Here is an 18,932-nt window from a genome sequence, read left to right as displayed (position 1 = left end):
TCAGATGTGGACTCTAAAATACCCAAATTCAGATAGAATTGTTGGGACTGGTGGTTGGGAAATAATGGGAGATATGGTCAAGGGGTACAAATTTCCATTTAAAAGCTGAATCATGGCAACCCACTCCAGTGTTCTTGCCTGGAGAATCCCAGGGACGGGGGAGCCTGGTGGGCTGCCGTCTCTGGGGTCACACAGAGTCGGACATGACTGAAGCGATTTAGCAGCAGCAGCAGCAGCAGCCCTTCCTTACAAGAAATGCTGAAGAGAAGTCTTCATGCTGAAAGGATGATAATTAGTAACATGAAAACATATGACCATATATTTTCAACAGATTGCTAAAGTAAATATGTAGTCAAATTCAGAATGCTCTAATATTGTAACATGGTAGAGTGTTAAATACTTAACTCTATGCTATGCTATGCTAAGTTGCTTCAGTCGTGTCTGACTCTGTGTGACCCCATAGACGGCAGCCCACCAGGCTCCCCCGTCCCTGGTATAAAGTGTAAAAGACAATTCCTAAATAAATACACAATATTTAAAAAGATAAACTGTAACATCAAAAACATAAAAGGGGAGTAAAGGATAGAGTTTTGTATGCAATCAAAGTTAAGCTGTTACCAGCATAAGATAGACTGTAACATTTATATTTTATGTAAGCCTCATGGTAACCATGTAGTAGAAACCTAAACTGGATTCACAAAAGATAAGAAGAAGACAATCAAAGCATACCAATACAGAAAACCATTCATTTACAAAGGAAGGCAGCAAGAGCAGAAGAAAGGAACATAGCAACTACAGAACAACCAGGAAACAACTGATAAGATGGCATATATAAGTTCTTAACCTATTAATGACCTCTTTTTCACACGGTCAGCCTTTCAGATCTAAATATTATTATTATTATACTTATTTTGTGCTGTGCTGTGCTGTGCTGTATGTGGGATCTTAGTTCCCTGACCAGGGATCAAACCCCTGCTGGACTGCCAGGGAAGTCCCTCAGATACAAATATTAGACCAGCTATAAACATCTATTGAACTTCAGCTATGTGCTTAGAACTGAGAAGAGACCTGGACATAGGGCTTAGAGCAAGCACTGGAGTAGCTAATAACTTTAATTTGTGGTTGAAATTTTTAAAGAGAATACTTTCTCGGAATATGCTAGTGACCTAACAAAAGTAAATGCCAATAGAACTAACCAATGGTTTATTTTTCTAAGATGAGTATTTAAAAACTAAGAGGCAGTAGAGAAACCTAAATGAATACATAACTCACCTGATTTATTTTTAACATATTTAGTTGCTAAAATTAAAATGTCATCTGGACTATTTTACCCAAGAACTTAGCCCAGAAAAAAAAATAAAAGCTGAATCAGTTCTAAGGATCAATGTATGGTATGGTGACATAATTTATTATATATGTTATATATTTATTATATATGTCATATATTTATTATATATGACATTTATTATATAAATGAAGGTTAAGAGAGTAGATCATAAGTGTTACCACCGCAAAAATGTTAATTATGCAAGAGGATTGAGGTTTTAACTAACCTTATTGTGGTAATCATTTCTCAACATATATTATCAAAGTGTTGCATTCTAAACCTTCAACTTGTATATGTTATGTGTCAGTAATATCTCAGTAAAGCTGGAAAAAATGTGTAGTTGTCTTTTTTTTTTTTGATAAGACTGATCAGTGGACACAGGTGTTATCACCTGATCCATCCAGTAGTGTTCCCTGTCAGCTTCCACCTACTGGTTTTAGCATTGACTGATAATTTTTTCATTCACTGCCTCTAGATCTATTATTTCATTAGATGGTACAGAAGAATGATATTGTAATTCTCGTTTTTTGTGTGTTTGTTAGCTGAGAATACTTATTAAAGATGAACTGAGAAAGGATTGCTAAGTCAGAGTGTGAACCGCACATAGACTTTGCTGGATATTACCCAATTCCCCTCGATAGGAACGGTACCATTTTACATGGACCAGCAATGGGTGAGTCTACCTGTTCACCTAGAGCTCTGCCAATAGATTGGCTAATGTTTTAGTTTGTCAGTATAATCTATTAGATAAGGAAAGTTTTATTTCACAGTTTTAACTTAACATTTCTTTATGAATGAGGTGGCTAAACCATTGGAAAGCAAAAAAGAATGCTTTTGAAACAGGGTACTAAATATACATTAAATATATTTTCCTCAAATTTAAAGAAGTTTTTCATGGCTTCAATTTAATGAGAATTTTACATTTTTAATGTTTTTCTAAGCTATCAGTTACTCTCTAAGAATAGTCTGTACTGTTTCCTCTAACCACACAGCCCTCTATTAATAAATCCAAGCCATTTACACCTGACTGCTCTCATAAAATATATTGTTGTCTTATTGCATTACTTGAAAACCAGTTTAGACTTAAGAATTCAAGTACTTTCTTCATATAAATATAATTAAGAGTTTCTGGTAATATTTACACTTGGCTATTAGAGAAGTGTTTATTTTTACTTTGCTTTATATCTAAACTCCTATGGATGATCAAAATGACAGAATTTAAAAACCAAAATCCTACTCCATAATGATTCAGTCTTTGAGTACCTTCTAGTTTTAAAGTTTGTAGTTAGCTGTCTCATTACATCTTCTTTGGCCCTCATTCATATACCCTCTTATGAAGCAGATGACTAGTATACCTTCAAAGTAAGGATTTCTTGTATTTATTGCTGGACCACTTCTAGTCTTGTTCCCTAAGATTTAAATATAAATTTGTTTTAATAAGTATCTTCCAACAGGATAAACCTTTTTGGATGTACCCTCTGTATAAATACAGGTAGCTAAGTATAGGTCCAAAACACAATTACAGAATCTTAACATTTTTTTGACATAATTACTAATTATAGTCTAGTGTCTTCTCTTTCTCCATTCCCAGATTTCTTGGCTCCATGAATTAATTTCCCTCTTCCTCCTTGTCCTAGACCTTTAGGCAAAAAAGATCTGTCCTTTATTTCTTACCTAAGATTTTCCTGAAACAGTCTATTTTTATACCAGAGCCTTATTCCATAAATTTTTCCTCAAACATCTGTCTTGGATTATACCTCTATTCCAGAGTTCTGTTATACTTAGTATGCCATTTTTGAAAGAACTAATACCTGACATTATTACAGTGTAACATTATGTCCTGTATTGAGTTTTATATGCATTAATTTTTCAGAAAAACTCTGAAGTAGATATTATTTTCATTATCATTACATATGTAGAAATTAAGGTCCAGAGATAGCATTTTGTCATACTTCACACAGTAGACCTACTGAATCCACACCCAACTTGTTCTTTTGCCTCCTAAGGAGCCTACTGTGAGTTTCTCATATAAAGGGGAAAAGAAAATGAAACAGTAATGTCAGGTTGACCTTCCTTGGGGTATGATTACCTGAATTTTATGATAACCTTTTGTTATTCTCTAGAAAGTAGTTTTTCTTATTAATAAAACTATATTCCCATCATGGATAATTTTTAAAATATATGTATGTTTAAAGAAGAAAAAAGAATATGTAATAGTTCCTTGGCACATATGCAGTGTGTGCATAATTAATATTACCATCTGTTTTTATGTATTAATGATAATTGGTAGTGGTCTTTCTTTTATCATGACTTAACTTTTTCAACTTTTAAGTTTGAAATTCAAAGAATAATCCTTCAGGCATGGTTTCTCCTGAAAGCAGACCAAACATTTTTTCTCTAATTAGGTTTAATATTTATCATTTTTAACTCATCTCTCTTTTATGTTAAGCTGCTTTAATATAGAGATAAAGACTGATGCTTTCTCTCTTTTTTTATACTTACTTTGGATACAAAATCTTGTGGATTCTATTCTGGCTTATTCTGACTTTAAATATTCTTAGTTTTCCTAAAAGATTGTATTCATTTTAGCATGTCTCTCACCAGAGGCTTCCTACCTGTTGTGTCATGTTTTCAAAGATCTGGCCAACTTTCTATCAGTTAACTCTTGATAGCATACTAGCTTTTTAAAAAATATATAAACCCTTTGAATACAATCTTTTATCTCTAGTTAGAAGGTCTTTTAACATAGACTTTTCATATCAAAGACTTCAAGGTCAAGATTCACTTCTGTTGATTACTAAATACATACATACATACAAAACTCTTTGTATCCTTATCCTCTCTATAATCTTAAAATTTTGTTGACATGTATCTGTATAGTTTGTATGATACTATCTTAAATTTTTCAGTTTTCTATTAAGTTTTCTAGTTGTTTAATGTGTATTTATTGTTTGTCCCTAACTAGATTGTAGCTCCTTGGAGGCAGAGGCTAGTATATTAAATTTTGTTTACGTTTTAATGCATAGTAAAATTCTATGTGTACAATAGGTGCTTAATAAGTACTTAGTAGTTGACTTTATAGCCCTCATATATTCTATGGGCTATTCTATTCTAATGAGGAAAAATTGAAGCTTTCCCTTGGCACAAACTACGTACTTTGAACTACTTTGATGGTCTTTAGTTACTTTTCTTGGTCATACACTATATATATTCACACACACCTATACACACACACACACTGAGACATGGTACTCATCTCCTTTGACTCTGAATCTTTTATTCAGTGTTGCTTATTTTGAGGGATTTGGGGTCAATTATTATTAGTTTGGTTCAATAAATAATTGTCCAAAACATAACCCTTCTGTTTACAATCTAATGACTAACTTCTTGTTATTAGGCAAAGTAACTTACAGCCTGAGTTTGCAGGATGTTTGTTTTTACATTAAAAAAATAGTAACAGCTCACCCTACAAGCAGAGCAATTAAAGATGAAACTTACATAAGCTTGTCTGAGGCTCTTAGACCTAGCCTCTGGTCTGTTAGTGTTGGAAACAGATGAACACTAGAGAAAGAGTTATAGCTCTTTACTATTCCATCAAAATTCCCACGTATTTTAACTCTTAGTTGAATTGGTGGTTGTGATATTAAGTTGTTTCTTAACAATGGATAGAGTCAAATACTTGCCACAGAGTGCTGCAGCTAGCCTCCTGTGCCATTGCATTCTAGTGCCCTGTAGAAACAGGCCAAAGTGCCCTGATGTACTGCCAAGTACCATGTGCTGAAGATAGCTGGAGCTTAGGGAGTCCCTGAGAGTGCTACCAGTCATCATTAAAGAGCATTTTTTAAGCACCTATCTGTACATGGTTCTATCCTAGGCACTGTACAAAACGAGTTAAACAGACATGGCCCCTGCCCCCTGGGAGTTTTCAATCTAAGATGATGCTGACATGGACAGACATAAAGGATACTGAGACAACTGAACAAACATTGAACGAGAACATAAAGTACTAACACTATGCACAAGCAAAGGGGTAAGTGCACTTGTGGGGTAGTGTGTAAAGGCAGCTTCATGAAACATGACCAGGGCAGGGTAGAGCAGTCAGTCCACTTCTATCAGGTGAGCTTAGTTTTCATTGGGAAGTTGGATTTTCACACAGATTTAATCAAAGCAGGGGCAGTAATTCCGGAAATAGTGTGCAAGGAAAGAAGTTTAGAACTATATTGTTAAGACTCCTGGTGGCCTCCAAAATCTGCAATTCTGGATACTTCTGAACCTGAGAGTGGGGTTGATAATTTGGCTTAGCATTGGCATTTGAGTTGGATCTGGATCAAAGCTAATTCTCTGCAATCTCTCTTATAAATTTGGCTACTTAATAGAAACCTTGGAGTTCATGGAAGCTGTTCCCTTCTCAGGAGCTTATAAAAGGTTACCTTGTGAAGCATTAAATTATGTTTTGTGTTAGGAACTTTAGCACTCTGGCAGCTTTTAGAAATCATTTTTCAAGAATTGGTCAGAGATGTTTTTGAGGATACCTTTCTTCCCCAAGAAAGGGCCTGGGAATTCTGGGTATGACTGTAAACAGTGCCGGGAGATTTTGAACACTATTACCTGTCCTTCAGTCATTAATTCATAAATTTAATAACCATGCATACATAGATTTGAATTTAAATCACAACACAACAATTACAAAGATCTACAACAATTACAAAGATCTACTTTTGCAGTGTCTGCCAGATAAGACTGATTATTTCTTTTCAGTAGACATGGACTTAAGAGTTTCCCCAGTAGTTCTGAGCTCACTGTTGGATGTCACTCAAATCTGAAATGTGAAAATCTGAACTTACCCAAAACATTAGGTATAGTTATTTTCTTTACAAAAGCTTTACAGCTTTATTGTACAAAAGAATTCACAATAGATTTTCTTTTAATTCCATGTTTCCCTAGCGACCTTTTATTCAACAATTAAATTGTTGAATTTTCAAAACTTGTATTTATATATAGCTTCTCCAATTGCCATTCCTTGGGTAAATACAGTACTGTTGGAAACATAAGTGATGAAGCCAACTGAGGTATTAAAAATTCATTAATGCCTTCTTAAAATACTAAAACTTTTTTATGCCTTTACATATTTAACTTGTGATTTACATTTAGTCATACTTCTTCCTCTCCATTAGAATTGAGGTTTTCAAGGACAAGAGTCCTGGCTTTCCTCATTTCCTGCAACTGTTTGCACTGTAATCTTAACAATGAGAACATCTATTGACTGTTACAGTTTTCCTTTTATGACCTGAAGTCATGGCACAGTAACACATGATAAGCTTCCTAATAGGAAAAGTAGTATTGAGGGACTGCATCCGGAGGATTTTGGTGATTATTCTTATTCATCAAATAAGATATTCCTAGATAATCTTTAGCTGTCAGAAATAAATGCCTGGCAGTTTAGATTTCTGTGGTAATGTTTATCACTAGGCGTTTATTCTCCTTTAAAATACTAAACTAATCTTGGACTAGTCTGCCTGAAAGAGACTTGAGAGGTTTAGGCAAAAAAAAACTTAAGACAAAAGCCTAGACAGAATTTTGTCAGAAAAACTGGAAATAGGAATTATAAAATGCAGCTAGTGTCTTCATTTAATCCAGCGTATCTGTTGCATATGACACAAGGGATGAGTAAAAAATTTCCAGAAGGAAGTATGAGGATTTGTTTGTTTAGTTTGTACAGAAAGAATTCATATCTAATGATTCAGAAGAAAATTGAAAACCGAGCTTATTGTGTTGAAACCTTCTGAGATATTTAAAGGAAAGAATTCAGACATCTCTATACTGTCCATGTCCATAACAGATAAAATTGGTAGTGATGGATTACTTTTTAGGAACTGTGTTTTCATCTAAATGACCTATTTCTTTGCTCCATCAGTAGATCTTTCCAAGCACCCTTTTTGAAAAGATAGGGCATGGGAGAAGGTCAGTTGGAAGCAGATAAAATACCTTCTCTTCTAATACATTCTGATTGTGACTATGTAGAAAATAAGTCTCATCACTTGGGCTTCATACAAAATAATGAAAAGGAAGACCTAGAGATTTTCATATCATAGTTTAAAATAAGTACCTCAGTAGAAAGTTAAGCAAATTTTTGAGAATCATAGGCATTTGGGATTCATCAATAAGCAAAATAAAAAGGTTGCTTTCACTTTGGATCTTGTATTCTAGTTCAGGAGCCAGAACACTTTTTCTGTTAAAAAAAAAAACAGTAAATACATCTGACCCTTAAACAGTGTACGGGGAAGGGTTGCCAACCCTCTGTGTGGTCAAAAGTCCACATATAAACTTACAGTCATCTATCCACAGCTCCTCCATATCCCTCCGAATCCAGAGTCAACCAATAGAGGGTTATATAGAACTGTAGTATTTGCTGTTGAAAAAAATCTTAGTGGATCCATGCAGTTCAAACTCGTGTTGTTCAAGAGTCAACTAACTGTATTGTAGGCTTTGCATGTCACCATGTTGCAATAAAACATTATTTACAAAAACAGCAAGGTGGATTCAGCCCATGGGTCATAGTTTCTCAGCCCCTATTCTAGTAGGTGGAAACAATAAGGAAATTAGAGTATGTTAAGTGATAGATGCTTTGGGAAAAAGAAAAGTAGAGCTGAGTAATCAAATACGGAGTATGATGAAGTAGAAGTTCACAGGATGGGCCTCACTGAGGCCAAGAAAAAGAGGAACCAGGAAAGGAGACTGAAAAATTAGTGACTGGTGAAATAGAAAGAAAACAAAGAGACGGTGAAGTCCTGGAGATGATATGAAGAACCATATATTGGGAAAAGGGGAACATCTGTCAGATGTTGGTGGTAGGCCAAATAAGAGGAAGGCTGAGATTAGACCACTGGATTTAGCTGTGTGTAACTTGTCAGTGACCTTGAGGAGCAATTTTGATGGAGTGAGTTCAAGAGAGGATTGAAGGAGAAAAAATGGAAACTGGAAAGTCTTTTGAGTAACTTTGCTGTAAACAGAGCAAATAAATGGAGCAGTGGGAGAAAGGATCGAGAAAAGAGGTGGTTTGTTTTTTTAAGTAAAAGAAATAATGACATGTTTGATGACAATAATCCAATAAAGGGTAGGGGAGAAATGCTGTAGGAGGGAAGGAGTGAATTGCTGGAGCCACGTCTTTGAGTTGGTGAGGGGATGGGATCTAGAGTGAAGGGACTGACTTCAGATAGGGTAGTTGTTATGTTGGTAGGTGGAAATGTGCTGTAAAGAGTCTGTAGTTGTTCCCTTGTGGTTTCAATTTTCTGATTAAAGAATTATCAGAGAATATGAAAGCTGAAGTTTTGAGGTTTCATATATACCCATTGGCTTTAACTTTTGGTACTAGCATTTCAGGGATCTTTGAAGACTCACTAAAATTTTTTTTTTATTGCGCCTTCTGAGGGAATTACAAACTTAACCCAGCAAATTTGTGTTTTAAGGGTTAAACCCTACATTATGAGATTAATGATACGTGTAATGTGTCACACTGTGCCTGCTGTCATGTAGAATGTAGAGTCAGTATGCACTGCACTAGGCTTATTTTTTTTTCTCTTTGGTCCCAAAAGATAACTTGTCATGATTTTAGACATTATGTAAGTTAGACTTTGACAGTAGTAAGTTTATATGCTGAGTTTAAATCATAGGTCCCTTTGACATCACTCCTGGTGTCCTTTCTTCTTCACAATATGGTCCCTCTGTACACAGTGATGAGTGATATTACTGGCTCCAAAAATCAAGAACTATAAATTAGAGCTCCGTAGACGGATACTTGTTCTTGTAGTGATTTTATCATCATATTGCTATGTGGATTTCTTCGTACACTGAAAAATATATTGGCTTTGTATACAGCATCCTCTTATAGATTGCAAGCCCTCAGGGGTAGATACAGCTCTTAAACATTTCTGAGAAAAGGTCTTAAGTACATTGTACATAGAGAGCATTCAACAAATATGATTACTAAGTCAATATTTCTATGATACCTTAGTTAAACTTAGATATTCAGTTCTTTAGGCCTTGCTCTAAATCAGTTCTGAGGCTTTTCTGCTAGTCTAGGAGATTCTGGAGCTAAATTATATCAGGCTTAATGGCAGTTATTATACTTCCTCCAAGTGTAGTTATTCCAGACAACTGCCAGAGGAGGTAGTAACCAAAGTTCACTTAGTAAACACATAATAGAAGTATAATTGGCACATCCAGCTGTTAGAATGCCACAAAAAGTGGCATGATCATTACAAGTTGTTTGTTAGAGAATAACGCTCAACTAAATTGTATATCAAAGTAAAATAGAGTTGTGTAACTACAGGAAAATAGCCTTGGTTACCTTCACACACTATCAAGGAAATAGTACGTGAAGTCAAAAAAGTGACACTCTTACCAAGTGCTATAGAATCTAACTGTGGCCAGGAACTGTTTATGGAGAACAGGTAGAAATGCTATGTCATTCTATAGTCTTCAGTGTCATTAAGAGAAACGAGAACTATTTTCCTTTATAAAAAGCAGCTGTGTTTGAGGCTTTAATTTTAGGTTTACTAGGTTTACTATTCGGAGAAGGCAATGGCACCCCACTCCAGTACTCTTGCCTGGAAAATCCCATGGATTGGAGGAGCCTGGTAGGCTGCAGTCCATGGGGTCACTAAGAGTCGGACACGACTGAGCGACTTCACTTTCACTTTTCCCTTTCATGCATTGGAGAAGGAAATGGCAACCCACTCCAGTGTTCTTGCCTGGAGAATCCCAGGGACGGGGGAGCCTGGTGGGCTGCCGTCTATGGGGTCCCACAGAGTCGGACACGACTGAAGCGACTTAGCAGCAGCAGCAGCAGGTTTACTATTAAAGATAAAAATTTTAAGAGGCTCTTTGCTAGGGTTTAGGAAGTGAAACTTAGCTATTCATGCAAATGACTGAGAAATTCTAAATCTGTTAAATCTAGGTTCCCATTATATTTGTAACATTTATAACTGTTATAATAAAAGTTATTTCTAAAGCATCAGTGCATTCAACTTCATAAAAATATTTTGTATCTGTGGATACTGAACAGGTCTTTTTTAAAAATCTGTCTTTTGTTGAAACTTTGTTTTCTTTATATTATAGGTCCAGTTGTTTACGTCTTGGATCTTGCAGATAGACTGATCTCAAAAGCCTGTCCATTTGCTGCAGCAGGAATAATGGTTGGCTCCATCTATTGGACAGCTGTGACTTACGGAGCGGTGACAGTGATGCAGGTTCACTTTTATTCTGTCAGATGATGTTACTTTTGATGTGAAGATCTATTAAATAGATTTTTGTTAGAAGTTTTAAAAATTATTATTTTGACCAAGTAATAATATTCTCATGGCTTAAAAATAAGAAAATATATAAAAAGCTCTCTAGGGGAAAGTTTTCTTACTCCTGTCCTTCACTTACCCAGGTTCCCCTCTCCCCAGGTAGCCACTGCCTAACCCAAACCTTCTTCCAGACTTTATTTGTGCATATGTAAGAAAAAAATATGTTCTCCCACACACACTATTCTTTGCCTCGCAAAAGAAAACATTAGAGCTGAATCCCTCTTTTTCCAAAAACAGTGAATTTTACAGATCTTTTCACAAAGTATGGAGAAATCTGAATAGCATTGTTTGTATAGAATTTCAACAGTTCAACAACCAGTCTCTTGTTAATCAGTCATTTAGTTACTTCTGGTTTTTTGCTATTACAAAATAATGCTACAATCATTGTTGATAGAAATTAGAGACTTAAATATCAAGATTTACTTAGTCCCAAACCCTTGACTCTTCTCTCTTTATACCTTTTCCATAAAGATTTCTACCTGTCTTACCCATGAGTTTTGTGTTCAGATTTATGTCTTTCATCTTAATATTTTCATAAAATCAGTCCTGTAACAGCAGCATGGCCTTTCTCCTTAAATGACTTCTTATGACTTCCCACTCAGTATTATTGAAATCAAACTTGTCTTTTCCTCAGTTTGAAGCCTAAATTTATTCCCTGTTATAATATCCTATGTCTTTGATCCCTACAGTTATTTTTCCATCAACTCAATAAATAGCCTACATTCTTAGGATTACCTTTATTTTTAACTCTTTCTGTTTGGACTTGCTGACCAAGTCCAAGCAGTTTCTATTTTGATATGTCTTAACATCTGTGGCTTCCTTTCCACTGTCTTTAATGCCTCCCACCCCACCCCCATCATACCTGGATGGCTAGCGGAGCCTCTTGTTTTCTTTAACTTCATTCTGTCAATCCAACCAATCTGCCTCTAGTGTAGAACCCCCACAGGATTGACTGTTCTTAATTATGTTACATTTAATTATCTTTAATGCTAAGAAGACCTTTTAGTTCATCACTGTTCCATCCTACTGTTTAAAAGTAGGGTTCTATAGGAGGTGCTTTAAAGGATCAAGCCGTAATTAAAACTCTTAGCTTTTAAGCTTTGATTAACTGTAGGCCTAGCTGACTATGGATACTAGCCTACAGTTTCTCTAAACCTACAATTCCATAGGCCTTGATTTTATATATGGATAAGAAATTCTTAGCAAAGGCATTCTATTATTCCTGAATCTAACCTCAAAATTTAAGTCTTGAAAATAATCTCTTTTTCCATCTTAGGGCATAAAACCAGAATGTACATGATTCTACACAAGGTTTGCTGGTTTCGTTTTGACCAAAGTTAAATCAGCCCCATTGCTTAATTCAGCTTTCATTTATTACCCTTGACTCTGACCTGTGATAGCAGGTAGTATGACACTGCAGATGTTATACTATCCTAGTTCCTTAACATTTGTTTGTACACTTGTTTGAGTTGATTGTCTGTCACCTCCAAAAGATGTCTCTTTAGTTCACTTTTTATTTCCCAGCACCGAGTTCTGTATCTGGCACATAATCAGTATTCAGTTGAATGAATGCATGTGAGTATGCATGTAATGGTCAGCCTCAACTTAATGCACAAAGCATGCCTCTTGAGCACACATGGGAAAATGGACTTTTCTCACTATTTGCCCTATTTCCTTTTTTATTTCCTCATCCTTAGACACCTTTAGAAGATTTTTACTGATACCCATGAGTAATAAATTTTCCTTTACTATATATAGTCCATACCTGAATACACACTCTGCTTTATATTTTTAAAACCTAAATTCTAAAAAAAAACCCTAACCCAACAAAGGAATTTTTTAGTTTTCTGAATTTATTTGCTAACACTCCAGAAGTATTTAAATCACATTTAGTTATAAAATGATCATAATGTTGAAAATAATAAAATGATATAAAAAATGGTGTCATGGAGCAAGCATTATAGGTAAGGACAGTCTGGGCTAATCCACTTTGCCCTCAATGTGTGGGATATGTGTTTATGAAATATTGTGAACCAGACTAATTCACTTTAGGGCAGCTCTACCTGGAGACACAGAAGATTATTAGATACTGACACCATGGGTTTTGACCATGTGGAAGAGGCTGGTCCCTACTCTCCAGTGTTACATCTTGGTTAAATAAATCAGTCATGTACAAAAGTCTGGGCTGACGCTTTAATAATGCCCATTTTGGTCCGCTCCACGTGGTTTCATAAACTATTTCTACCTGAATCAGATCTGTTGCCGAGAATTTCAGTTTGCCCTGATCATTGTCAGCTTCCTTATTTCACATCTTGAAATCCACCTTAAAAACAAATCTGCTATAATAGCTGACATAAAGGACATCTCATTTTAAAAAAAAAGATCCCATTTACTTTTTTTCATGAGTTTGTTTTCCCAAGTAAATGTTGTCTGTAGGGCTTTCAGTCTTCCCTACCTTCTTTCTTCCCTCCTCTCCTTGCGTTTCCTTCCTTTTCCCTTATCCTTCTCAGAGATATAAACAGATAAAGATATAGATTGTCTGTATCAACAGTTCTTTCTTCACAGTTTAATCCTCAAGTGTATACAGAAAAACTATATAGAATCCTTCATAATACTGTCCTCATATCAACCTATGACATCCGAATGACCTCAAACCCTGAAATTCTGAAATAGTCTCCCCTGTCATAACTGCCAAGAATAATCCCTCAGAGAAATATATTTAATTTGTGAGCAGTTGGGACTTTTGGCTAAAGGAAGGTCATTTGAGACCTGTGAAAGAGAATCCAGGGACGTATTCTAGTTAAAAGTAACACTCACCAACAGAATGGCCATGTTGAGAGACATGTAAAGTCAAGACTGGAGCAAGTAAAAAGAATTCTACCAGGACGGCAAGTGTGGAGATTCACAGATGAGAATTAATCATGTCCTTCTTGCCTTCTCAGATCTTAAAACAACTGAGAAATTACCCCAAGACCCAGATGAGAGGAAAAGGATTGTTTTAGCTTTACAACCTGATACAAAGGCACCCTTGGGTTCCTGGATTAGAAAAAGTGACTGGAACCTATAGCCAAAATTGGACCTCCTATTGCATTCCCTCAAATCTAGACCTTGGAATTGCATTTTTGAGTTTGGTATGTAGAGCCGGCATTTAGCCAGCCAGAGAAATTACACTCAATCCCAATGAGCAGGGAGAAAGCCAAAGAGAAATGAGGTTTCAGGCCATCTCCTGAAGACTAGTCCCACCCCTTGGCTGGCTGTGCTTACCTCCTGGTAGGAAGAGCAGGAAAACAGATGCTCTTGGGAAGATACATGAGAACCTAAAATTATAACCCGAGCTAACCAAATTAAACAAGAGGAACATAAGCAAGAAGCAGAAATCCCCTTCCCTCCATTGAAATGTAATCAATGTGGGTTTTAAATCTTTTATTCCAATTTAATATGAAACAGCTTTGGTTTATTTTTTTTAACTTTTTGTTTCTAAATTTAGTAGTTTTCTCTAAAATGAATTGCACTCAAGAATGTAACCCTTCATTAGACAAAGCAATGATTGGAGCAAACCCTGTCTGTTTCTCAGGTTGTAGGCCATAAAGAAGGTCTGGATGTTATGGAGAGAGCTGATCCTTTATTCCTTTTAATTGGACTTCCTACTATTCCTGTCATGCTGATACTAGGCAAGATGATTCGCTGGGAGGACTATGTGCTTAGACTCTGGCGCAAATACTCAAATAAACTACAAATTTTGAACAGTATATTCCCAGGTAAGGCCCTAAATTATGGTGGTACTGAACATACCAAATTAATCTTGTGGACGAATCCTACCATGCAAAGATATTTTAGCTTCTGATTTATTAGCACTAATACCCTCCATCTTTTTCTCTAGGGATTGGTTGTCCTGTTCCTCGAATTCCAGCTGAGGCTAATCCTTTAGCAGATCATGTCTCTGCCACCCGAATTTTGTGTGGAGCCCTTGTTTTTCCTACTATTGCGACAATAGTTGGTAAACTAATGTTCAGTAGTGTTAACTCTAATTTACAAAGGACAATCTTGGTAAGATGGTTTTAATACTACTTTTTTCAAGTGACTATACAAAGAAAATGCACTATATATTTGTTTAAAAAAAAAAAAAAAATGGGACTATATAAATATTTATACTATTTTGCTCTGTGCCTTAAGCCTCTATTTGATCCCCACTGTCATCCAACAGCAACAAAAAGAGGATCCACTATATTAGCTCTGGTCTTCTGGAACTATGCTGTGGGTGATTTCTCTCCTCAGTTAGGCACAAATCATCACTCCCAAAAGATACTGGTGAAGAGCTTCTGCTGTAGGGTCAGACTGCCCAGTTCAACTCCTATCAGAGACATTGCCTTGCTGAGAAACCTAAATAAAATTGCTTGACTTCTCTGTGCTTGTAAAATGGAAATAGTCGTGGTAGCTACCTCAGAATTATTATGAGGGTTAAATGAGATCATACATTTGAAATGTTAGCACAGAGTAATAAATAAGCCTTTATGTTGTTTGATGTCATTATTATTATTCCCACTTCTCTCTGGAGGTAGCCTGCATATAATGCCTGAGCATTAGAACTAAGTAGAAGGAAGATTACTCAGAGATGATAGAGGCATATCTGACCTGTTGGGCTTCCCGGTGGTTCAGATGGTAAAGAATCTGCCTTTAGAATCTCCACAGTGCAAGAGACCTGGGTTTGATCCCTGGGTCAGGAAGATCCCCTGGAGAAGAAAATGGCAACCCACTCCAGTATTCTTGTCTGGAGAATTCCATGGACAGAGGTCCACGGGGTCGCAAAGAGTTGAACATATCTGAGCAACTGACACTCACTTTTTTCACTGACATATTACCTGCAGTGTCTGTCTCCCTAGCTCACTGTCTGATTAAAAAAAAGAAAAAGAGTACTGTTTCATTTGCAGCTATCTGAATTAGCAACAATGACAATGTCGTTTGTGATATAAGTAAAATGATTTTTATTTTACATAAATTGCATTATAAAAAGCTAATTTTTCTTTTTATTTTAGGGTGGAATTGCTTTTGTTGCCATTAAAGGAGCATTCAAGGTTTACTTCAAACAGCAGCAATATTTACGTCAGGCACACCGCAAAATCCTAAATTACCCAGAGCAAGAAGAAGCATAAAACTGCGACTTCTTGTTGTTCTGCAGTCCTCCCATTCTTAGGAGTCTGTTGTGTTCTGATTCCATCATTGATGCACAGTAATGGAGACTTGTAATAAGCTGCTGCTCTCATATTTTTAAGAAATACAATAAAGCACTTAGGGCAGGGGAAACCCTCTCAGTAATCACGGAACCTAAGGATATGATTTGTTTTCCTTGTTTTGTATGTACTTCTTTCATGGCGGTCATCTGAACCATTATCTTAGCATGGTGAACCTGAGTTTTGTTCATATTTTCCTCAAGACAGAAATGTAAAGATCAAACTGTGCAAATATTTAAAAATACACATGCTGTTTTATTCAAATGCCTCTTTTGTACATGTTCATGTTCAGTGTTTTCTTAGAATTAGCAACTCAATGAAGGTACTGTGAGGATTTTTCTCACTGGCATAATTTGATTACAAGCTAAGCAGAAGTATATGTTAATATGAGGAAATGTAAATTAGTTATAAATAATTAACAAACCAAAAATGTATGTAAACATTCTAATGATTATCTGAACAAATGCAATTTTGTTGTGTTTTTCTTAACCCATGTGATGTCCTCCAAAATGTGTAGGGTAAAAATTCACAGGGCTTCCAGATCACTTTTTCACTATTAAATTTTATTTATATAATGTTGACATCTCATAGTTCATGATGTAATTTTGACTCATGCAGTCTTAATTACTGTGTGCATGCGTGTGTGTGTGTGTGTGAGAGAGAGAGACAGACAAACTGACACAGAGACACAGACATCAGGTCCTTCCATCACTGGAGAAAGTTTTTTAATTCATATTTCTAGAAAATAGAACTGACAGTTTATAGTAGTTTGAGCACAGAGAACGATTTGCAGAAAATCAATAGTTATTTTACTCTCCTCTCTCATCGATTCAGTTATTCAGGTATTTGTTGGTCACCTCCTGCTTGCCCAGGCATTATGCAAAGTGCTATGTGGGATACAGTGGTGAACACAACAGACTTGGTTCCTGCTTTTATGTAGTTTACAGTCTAATTTCAACAGACAGAAAACCAGCAGTGAGTAAACCAAGGTGAGGCCTTGAGCTCTTTGTTTTTATACCAGTGAGGAATAATTATGAAAACAAGAAGTCTTGAGCAAATATTAAGGTCATTGTTTTTGTGAGATTATTATGAGGAAAAAAAAATACTAATGTTTTTAAATTTAAATTGCTTGTCATATTGAGGAGGCTAGCACCTTAATAATCACTGTATAACTAGTTTTATATTCATTTTTCAAAAGCAGTTATTTAAGCTGTTCGGTAGTGGCCCTTTTAATGTTCAGCAATCTGAATGGTCTTGGAGTTATTTTCAGGAATTAATATTAAATTTTTTAAAGATAGTTCCAAAAACCCTATTTATTTTCTAATTCACAGTATCTAATGCATGACAATATGAATGTTCCCCCTTACCGATTAAGTGGCCACTTTTCTTTAGGATTGTAGCAAATATAGATTGAGCTTTGTTAGATTGCAATGATGTATGCTAATTTAGTAATTTAAGACTGGTACCTTTCTATAGTATGAATGTCTTAATTTTGAGTAATAACATGAAATTTATGTGAATGACTATTGAACATTCAAAGTTGTATTTACTTAGGAAGGGGATATTTGAATGACAGCCTTATTAAGAACCCTGCTACAGTTCTGAAGGGGAAATATAAAAATCTGTGATTAAATGTAAAAAATAGCAGATTATTAGCTATAATTATAAAATATATTGGCTTTTCTTTAATTTTTGATATGAAAAGACTGGATATTTCCTGCATAATTTTGTTATATAGAACAGCTTTTAGCAGACTTTACTAAAGTTATACAAGCACATAGTTCTCCATTTAATACTATATGCCCAAAATGGGGGAGTAACTGCTTGGGTTTGTTTGGCATCAGGGCTTGTGAGGCCAGAGGAGCAACTCTAATCCTTTGGGGGTAGGGAGAAGAAGTTTCTAGGGCTCTGGGGGGAATTGCAAGTGCCTGGGGACTGGAGGAGCCTCAGCCTCGGGATGGAAAATTTGGAAATCTTAGCTCAAGAAGTACCGTGTACCAGCCTCTTCAGAAAGTGGCCCACACCACCCTGAAGCAACAAAATTGTAGGCCAACTAAAGTTGGGTGGACCTGGGTTGAAATCCTAATTCTGCTTTTAATAATTATAGGTATGACTTGGATCAAGCAACTTACCTCTCAGCCACGGTGTTCTTCATCTCTGAAATATGAGTAATACTTTATTTCAGAAGACTGTTTCTAGGATTAACTGAAATTAAAGGAACAGAGGCACTTTAACTAAGGTCAGAATAGCCCCTGCAGAGTAGCAGTGTCTCAGTTGCTGAACTCTAGGAAGAGGGAATGAGGTGGTAAGAGAAACACCAGGGGACAGACTAAAGGAATGCTCTAGACTTTGGGGGTGGGTGGGTATATTTGTGTTTTCCAATTTATTTTCACATTGCTTTACTGTGTTATTTCTATAAATGTTAATGTTTTAAACCTCTTTTATAAAATTCAGTGACAACTAGTAGAATTCTCTTGTTTGCAGAAATTAACTTATCTCAAAAGTGCAGAAAATATTGTTCATCATTACATGATTATCAAATGACTGTGAAGAATATAAAATTAAACTGAGTGACTTAATTAGTCACTGCCTTGCTAACTGTGCTGTAATTTTTTTAAATGTCTTGTTTTTAACATAGACTATCTCAACACTGGCTGGATTAGGTTAAATAAAGAATTTTTATGTTCTCTAGGTGTACTTTGTCTGTTGAACAACTTCCAAAACATAATTTGTTTATTCCAAACCTACTTAATTCTTTTTAAATCATAGTAATTGAGATACTAGTGATATTTGCTCTTAATACAAGTAATCTGTATTTTTTGAGAACTATAAAGAAATTTATCTTAATTTTATAAACAAACCAGCCTAAATTCCAAGTATGCTCTAATTTTTAAAATGAAACCCCCCTCACCCACCCTCAGAGCCACTTGGACCATATATGATTAGATGAGATCTGTGGGTGGTCTTATGCCATGAAGACTAGAATCTTCTAGAATGAGTACATCAGATACTCCCCTCCATAGGAAT

At 35.7% G+C, this 18,932-nt stretch overlaps 1 protein-coding gene across 1 annotated transcript in view; it reads left to right on the top strand.

Moving 5' to 3' along the window:
* The window catches only part of MARCHF5 (membrane associated ring-CH-type finger 5), a 53,317-nt gene extending 34,725 nt beyond the window's left edge, over positions 1–18,592 (top strand). The window contains exons 3-6 of the mRNA XM_014476659.2: positions 10,445–10,575; positions 14,252–14,435; positions 14,558–14,724; positions 15,711–18,592. Coding sequence (XP_014332145.2) covers positions 10,445–10,575; positions 14,252–14,435; positions 14,558–14,724; positions 15,711–15,827 — 599 coding nt within the window. The 3' untranslated portion in view covers positions 15,828–18,592. The remainder of the gene's footprint in view (positions 1–10,444; positions 10,576–14,251; positions 14,436–14,557; positions 14,725–15,710) is intronic.
* The last annotated feature ends 340 nt before the right edge of the window (positions 18,593–18,932 follow it).

This window comes from Bos mutus, chromosome 26 (assembly GCF_027580195.1).
Source record: "Bos mutus isolate GX-2022 chromosome 26, NWIPB_WYAK_1.1, whole genome shotgun sequence".
Lineage (NCBI taxonomy): Eukaryota > Metazoa > Chordata > Mammalia > Artiodactyla > Bovidae > Bos > Bos mutus.
This window is presented reverse-complemented; position numbering and strand designations above follow the sequence as displayed.